Source organism: Euphorbia lathyris, chromosome 1 (genome assembly GCF_963576675.1).
Source record: "Euphorbia lathyris chromosome 1, ddEupLath1.1, whole genome shotgun sequence".
NCBI lineage: Eukaryota > Viridiplantae > Streptophyta > Magnoliopsida > Malpighiales > Euphorbiaceae > Euphorbia > Euphorbia lathyris.
This window is the reverse complement of record NC_088910.1, coordinates 53,420,500-53,427,902: the sequence shown is the minus strand read 5'-3', so window position 1 is coordinate 53,427,902 and position 7,403 is coordinate 53,420,500. Positions and strand designations below refer to the sequence as shown.

General features: G+C 34.9%; 1 protein-coding gene across 1 annotated transcript; it reads right to left on the bottom strand.

Moving 5' to 3' along the window:
- Positions 1 to 2,556: 2,556 nt before the first annotated feature.
- On the bottom strand, positions 2,557 to 6,842 carry LOC136233056 (PLASMODESMATA CALLOSE-BINDING PROTEIN 3-like). Its single transcript, XM_066022599.1, has 4 exons — positions 6,559 to 6,842; positions 6,231 to 6,467; positions 6,107 to 6,140; positions 2,557 to 3,173 (listed from the first exon to the last, which is right to left on the bottom strand). Exons 1-4 carry the CDS (start codon positions 6,617 to 6,619, stop codon positions 2,852 to 2,854), a joined length of 654 nt encoding a protein of 217 aa, XP_065878671.1. The 5' UTR covers positions 6,620 to 6,842; the 3' UTR covers positions 2,557 to 2,851.
- Positions 6,843 to 7,403: the final 561 nt, after the last annotated feature.

The window sequence follows — 7,403 nt, the reverse complement described above, 5'->3', positions numbered from 1 at the left end:
ACCTCTGGTGTTGAATGCCAAAAGAAGCAAATAAGGACTGACAAGCACTATTGACAAATTCAGTACCATTATCGCTGCGGATAGTCTGGATTTGCATTTGAAATTGAGTTTGTACCAACAAAATGAACTGCTTCAAGTAATTACAAATCTCAGATTTGCTTGACAATAAAATGGTCCACAAGGCTCTAGAATAGTCATCGACTATTGTTAAAACAAACCGAGATTGATTTGTAGATTCTAAGTGATAAGGACCCCATGTATCAACATGTACAAGTTCAAAAATATGATGAGATTGTGAGCTACTGTGTGGAAAAACAAGCCTGTGCTATTTAGCAAGAGGGCAAACTTCACAAGGAACATTTATTTCAGTACATTGAATAGATTTAACATTCTTTAACTTCTTCCAAGACACATGACCCAACCGATAATGCCAAAGAACATTCTCATCTACTACTTTAGACTTACAAACATTACTTAAAGCAAAATCTTGAAGAAAATTCCTATCCTGTAATACCTCAGCTTGAAGAGATCTTTTTGACAAGATATAAAGTCCTTCTTCCAAGAACCCTATTGCCAAAACTCTTTTAGTCTTCAGGTCCTGTAAAACACAATGAGCAGGGTAAAATTTGATACCAATCTGTTCTTCCTGAAGTAGCTGTCCTACTGACAGTATATTGTATTTAAAAGAAGGTACATATAGGACATTCTTCAATTGAAAAATGTCACTAAACTTCACCACACCCTTCTGTGTAATATGTTTTATACTCCCATCTGGTAGATAGACCGATTGTGTTTGAGGCAATGGATAGATCTCAACTAAACTAGACAAATGTGCACACATATGTGTTGTAGCTCCCGAATCAATCATCCATATGTCACTACTTGCACATTTTAATGATTTAGAATGAAATGTGTTACCTGCAAAACCAGAAAAGCAAGCATAATCATTTGCAGGTTTTGGTGCAGAGAAAGACTTTTGGTATTTCTGGAACTCTTTCTGTATTAACTGAGAAAGAAAAGTTGACTGATCCTGTTCATCATCTCCTTCTGCACATGCTTCTTGAACCAAATGAGCCTGCTGTGTGCCGCCCCTCTTATTTCCTCGTTTCTTAGGTTTAAACCAGTCAGGATAACCCTTAATCTTGAAACAAGTTTCCTTGAGATGACCTGGTTTCTTGCAATGAGAACATACCATTTCTTCTTTACTTTTGCCATCCAAATCATTCTTAAAACTTGCTGCTACATTGGCAATCTCCAATTTATCAAACTGAGCACCAATGTGGACATTTTGTCTCTGCTTTTCCATCTTCTGGACCATGGAATACGCCTTGTTGACAGAAGGTAGGGGATCCATCATAAGGATCTGATTTCGAGTATGCTCATAGAAATCGTTTAAACCCATCAAAAACCCCATTAAATGATCTGCTTCCATCATATCTGCCATCTTTTTAGCAGAAACGGTACAATTGCAAGTTGGTATTGGGTTAAGGTCAGCAAGATCTTCCCATAGCTTTTTCATTTTTGTGAAATATACGCAAACATTCATATCTCCTTGAGTCAATGAGTTCAATTCTTTCTTGATTTGATAAATCAGAGGCCCATTTGATTCGCCAAACCTTTGCTCTAACTCAAGCCAAAGTTCCCTTGCTGTTTTCACGTATAAGAAAGATTCTGAAAGATCTTTACTTATAGACCCAAGTAACCATGAAAGAACTATATTATCGCACTTCCTCCATTTCTTATGTAAGGCAACTGAATCAATTGGTGGCTCAAGATCATCACGAAGGACAAATTCCATCTTATCTTTAGCTTGAAGTCCTATTTTTACTGCTCGAAGCCAGGAAAAATAGTTTGTGGTAGTAAGTGGTGCACTTACAAGAGATAATCCAGGATTATCAGACTTTTGCAATTTGAGCAAATCTGCATCAGTATCGCTCGTCATTTCGTCTGAAGATGCTTCTGAAGAGGCCTTCGATTTTTCTTCACTTGATTCTTCTAGGTCTTGCTGACTTCTGGGACTAGAATTTTCTTCGCGTGATTCTTCTTCTATTTGCTGACTTCGACTGGAATTTGCTGAATTAGAACGGTGATGCGATTGTGGTTCTTCAAATTCTTCGGATTCTGATTCAAGGATTCGAAGATTGCTGGCTTTCTTGTTATTCTGTCTTTGTTTCTTCTTTCTCCTACCCACCATCAATTATCTATGCGGAATTCTCTGATACCATCTAGAGAAATGAGATGAAGAGAAAACAATTCTTTGATTGAAGAGAAAACAGAAATTACAATCCAAAATCGTAATGAAAAGATACAAGAGTATACTAGCCTATATAGCCTACATCTAGGACAGCTGTCCTTAATAACTAACTGTCTAACTAATCTTGTAACTATAGTTAGATTTATTAACTAGTGATGATTAACTAACTGTTAACAAACTAACAGCTACTACTAAACTTAACATTTACTAAACTTAACAACAGGTCTAGCCCAATCCTAATTTGTTAGGTAAAAAACATCCAAAATTGATAAAAAAATTTGTTAGGTAAAAAACATCCAAAATTGATAAAAAAAATTATGAGAAACCACTACAAATACCTCTTATCCACCAGTGACAGTAACAATACATAGATTCCAAACTCTCATTACACTGAATATATTACGGATTTTCTAAATCTACAAATACTACTAGTACAGATAGATACAGAGAGTTTGTCCGAAACGAATAATAATTAAGCTCCCAAGAACCATACAAAAACTCAGCTAGCATGTTTTTCAGATAATTGAATCACATGTATGCATACCCACCCATTGGACCCTACACCACAGCTCAGTTATAACTGCTGAAATGTTTTGTTCAAGCCCAGAAAACCATTGCAATGAAAAAGGAAGCAAGGGAAGAGTAAAAAGTACTGGTGATGAGTGAAACTCCAAAAGCAGCGTCATCTGTGATGTCTGTGTTAATTCCAGCTCCTCCACCGGGAGTTACACCGGTGCCAATGCCTCCTCCCAACACACCATTGGATGATGGGGTTGTACTGTATGGAGAAGTAGTGCTGGTTGGTGTGGTGGTGGTGGTTGAAGGTGTGTTTGTCGATGAATTTGAATATGTGGTCACCGGAGTTTGATTACCACCTGTGCTTATCCCCGGAGTGCCACTTGTGCTTGTTCCTCCACCACTGCAATTACAGTACAAGCTATTACATAAAGTCTCAAACTTGTTACTGTTCGACCCTGAATATCAAACATTATAGCTTATTAACTTTGCACTTTAATAACACGACGACTTTCCTAGTTTTATTAAGATGTCACTCTAATAGTAGATAACCCTTTATTATTTTAATTCTTGAACATTTTGGTTTTGAGATCGTGTAGTGTTGTTTGTTAATAAAAAGCTATGAAAATGAAGATTTGAAAACAGCTCTTGAACTTCAGTTATTGGATTTTTCTATTTTGGTGTTGTCATAGTCATTTTAACTTGGTCTGCTTAGCAAAGTTTAAAGCTCAGGGGGCTTTAATGTCCGGTTTTAAAGTTGAGGAGCTACAGATAAACAACCTTACTAATGAAGAACTAAACCTCAATGGTATACTATCTCCAACAGGTTTTTACAATTTATAAGAGCAAAAGGTTTAGATATTTTCCCCTTATTACAGTGTCTATATATGCATCACTTATATACTGTCTGAATATCAGTAAAAAATGGACAAGCACCTAGTCCTAATAAAATTCAAATTTGGCCTTCCATTACACAAAAGCTCTAGCTTCTGAAGATTATCTAATCACGTCTGAGAAGTTACTAAAATGATATAAACCACTCTTATTAAGTACATAACATGATGATAAGTACTGAATTCAATTCAATATAGTGACAGGCTATGTTATACGGAAAAGGAAAAGGAAATGGATATTGGAAAATGTTAGTTCCAAAAAAATATAATTAGGAAACCGTAATGGAAACAGGGAGAAAATACGAAAATACTACTGAAGAAGAGTTTCCGTGCAACACATGTGACAGAGACTAAATAACATGTTTTCAAGTAAAAGTTCATGAATCCAAGTTTAAGAAGCCTGTCAAGTATAAATTTCAAAAGTAGGAAGAGAATGAAGCAAATAAAGATGTTCATAGTGAAAAAACAATCGTTAAAGTCAAGGCACAAGTACTACCGTCAACCAACCAAGTAACAGAAAAGTTGTTTGAGCAGGCTAAAGATAAAAAGAAAAAAGTCCACAACAGTGACTTGAGAAAAAAATATCAATTTGAATGCAATAGCTATTAGCTAATTATACATGGGACCACACAATTCATGCACAGTTCTCAAAAAGGCCCCCATTTTTCAAAAGTTGGCTCACATCCCTAAAAATGGTTCATCCCAAAGCTTTTCAAGTAACTCTAGTAAATTACAATTAAAATGCTTTGCTTTTCAAGGTAAAAATAAAAAGAAAAGACCCCAAGAAGAAAACACTTTTTGACCAATTGCCTAAAGGAATTAATGGTATCTACTACCCATAAATTGAAAAAAGAAGACACGTTTAAACATTCAGAATCAAAATCCGGATACATAATCAGAAGTTGTACAGTGTGCCTCAATAAAATCTAAAAAGAGGGTGTATTATGGGGGGAGGTAAAGAAGTGGTGGCCAGTCTGGCTAAAAAGGTACTACATTGTCCATATATATATATATAAGATTAAGATGGCATGTGATGAAAGATGGGATAGGCTCTGATTCGTATCCGAGCTTTGGTGGTAAAAAACAATTTATGCATATATATCTTGCATTGTCTTTTTGTGAGGTGAAACACCTCATCAACTCTATTATGATTCAATGATCAACAACATCATCATGCAGTGTGTAATATAAGTCAAAATGACAGAGCTTATTTTGGAATCTTATCAAACCTGGTAATAAAGGGTTGGAACTAGTTGATTGATGGGTAAATACACCCAAATAAACACTAATTTGACTTTATTAACATTATAGTAGCTCAATTTTAAAATCACGTAAAAGTTAATTCACTTTATCTTTTCCTAACAATGTTGGCCCTTTAACTTTTGAGGGCTCAAATGGAAGATATACATTAATTAAGGGATATTTTAAGTAATTTTAATTTTTTGTTTATAGAAGATATAAGTTAATTAAGGGATATTTTAAGTAATTTTAATTTTTTATTTTGTGGTCATTAAAGCGTTGTTTGGTTAGAAAAGAAAAATGGACATTAGAGAGTGAAAGTTTTGAAAATTGTGATTTTAGAAAGAAAAAAAGGTTCTAAATAATTCTAATTTTTGGATTTTTCTATTTTGAAGTTATCGATGATCATTTTTAAACATTAATTAAAGTTTAATTACAAGTATAAAGTTAAGTGATTTTTATGTTACATTTAGTTCAGTGACTATAAAGTTAGTTGGAATCATGGATGTAATTTACCCTTAATAAATGGAAAGATGTCCAACCCTCTAACACAACCATATAAAACTACTGCCATTTGTGAAGGTAATGCCAAAGAAATCTAGAAAAAGGTTTATCCACCTAATGACTTAATCTGTAATCTAATTGGCCTAACTGAAATCTTACATATTCAACAATAAAAATGCATATATACATACACCAAACTTGTCTTTTCTATTCAACACTTTTTGATGTGTATAAACAAAACACCCTATATGGAATGAAAATAAAATATATCCCTAGATTCTTTTCTACATCCAATATTATTATTATACAAGGTCCTTGAAAGTTGAAACCACCAAGGACCAAGAATAAAGGTTTTCCACCTCAGAAAAAACTCACTTTCCCATGTTTGTGGTATATTCTTTCAGATTTTTCAATTTTTTTTATAAAAAGCTAAAAAAATTCTAAACAAATCAGTCTTCAGAGTTCAGAGTGCCTTGATTTGGCATCTACTCTGGAGAAAAGTAGACACGCCCAACCCCCAAGTCCATTTCAAAACAAAAACAAAAGTTAAGGGCACCCTCACCCTAGAAACAGACCTCAGCTGACACCACATTAATTTCAATAAATGAATTTTGAACCTAAAATATAACATAGAAAGCCCAGATTTTGAAATGGAGCAACAAAATACCCTAAATGCAAAGATATAACAGAAGTATAATACCTGGCAGTAACCGGATAAGAACAGCCAGTATGACCTATATGAAAAACACAGAATGAAAACTCAATAAAATGATGGTAATTTCTTCTTTTTAGAGGTAGAGATCTGGGGGGAGTGAGCAACATACTTGGATCAGAAGTGGAAACGGCAGCAGTCCCAGCAAAATCACAAGAACCTTGAGATTGACCTTTCTTTTGGAAGAAACTATTTACAGCATAAGAGCAATGTGAGCGTACACTGTTAGGTTGAAAACAAGGTCCATTTGTATGGATAGGACCGCAGTCAGCTCCAGCTCCACAAGCATAGTCCAGTGTCTTCTGAAGGGTTGCCTCCGGCATTTCCTTGCAAACACACCATGTGCAGCCTAATAGAACAACAACAATAATTAGAAAAATACAGAAAGAGGCATCTAAATTTACTCAGGATGGAGAAGAAATTGAGGTAGGAGAGCTTACTGGCATGGCCAGTGATGGACAACATGAGCATGGTTAAGGGTAAAATGAGATTAGGGGCCATTATTGATGGAACAAATGGAAAGAGAGAGGTGTGTTGAAGGGTGAGCAGAAAAAGTGGTTTTATTTGCAGATTTGGTGAGAGATAGTGGAGTGGAAGCAGAGTGAGTGAGTGAGTGAGAGAGAAATAGGCAAGTCTATTTAGGTAGTAGTGTGAACATGATATGATATAGCGACGGAAGAGAATGTGGGACGACGATGGATGGACGGACCCAGTTTTTGTGTCGGTTTCTTCTATATGTTTTTTGTTTTTATTCCTTGCTCTATTATCGTTCGGAAAACATATTTGAAAATGGTTGATGGGAAGCCAAGTGGAGCTCATCTTTTTGTAATCTTACTACTAGTAAATTCTAGGTCTAATACATAAATAATTTCTAAATATTACAACGGTGTCCTCCAACTTTCAATTATAACAACTTATTTTTTAAATTTGTTCAATTATAAAACAGAACACTAAATTGGAAATTTTTTTACTCCGTACTTGAAGCAACCGTAAAAATGTTTCCCCAGATTCATATTATCACACTCCACGAGCATTGCAGCTTTTGTATTTCACGTGTTTCTTTAATTGCAGTCTATGTCATCAATTTGGGGTTATGTTTTACAATTGGACAAGTTTGAGGGGTTATGTTTTACAATTGGACAAGTTTGAGAGATTATGTTTTATAATTGGACAAGTTTGAAGGGTAAGTTGTTACAAATGAAAGTTCGGGGGCAGTTGCAATATTTGGATAAGTTCAAGAGATTATTTGTGTATTAGACCTAAATTCTATTATAGTTCCGGTCCC

Bases quoted from the DNA above. Each gene is read 5' to 3' on its own strand.
- LOC136233056 (XM_066022599.1), bottom strand. From the start codon at position 6,619: ATGGCCCCTAATCTCATTTTACCCTTAACCATGCTCATGTTGTCCATC. The intron at 6,468-6,558 runs GTAAGCTCTCCT...TTGTTCTATTAG, and splicing joins GTCCATCACTGGCCATGCCA to GCTGCACATGGTGTGTTTGC. The intron at 6,141-6,230 runs GTATGTTGCTCA...TTTTTCATATAG, and splicing joins CGTTTCCACTTCTGATCCAA to GTCATACTGGCTGTTCTTAT.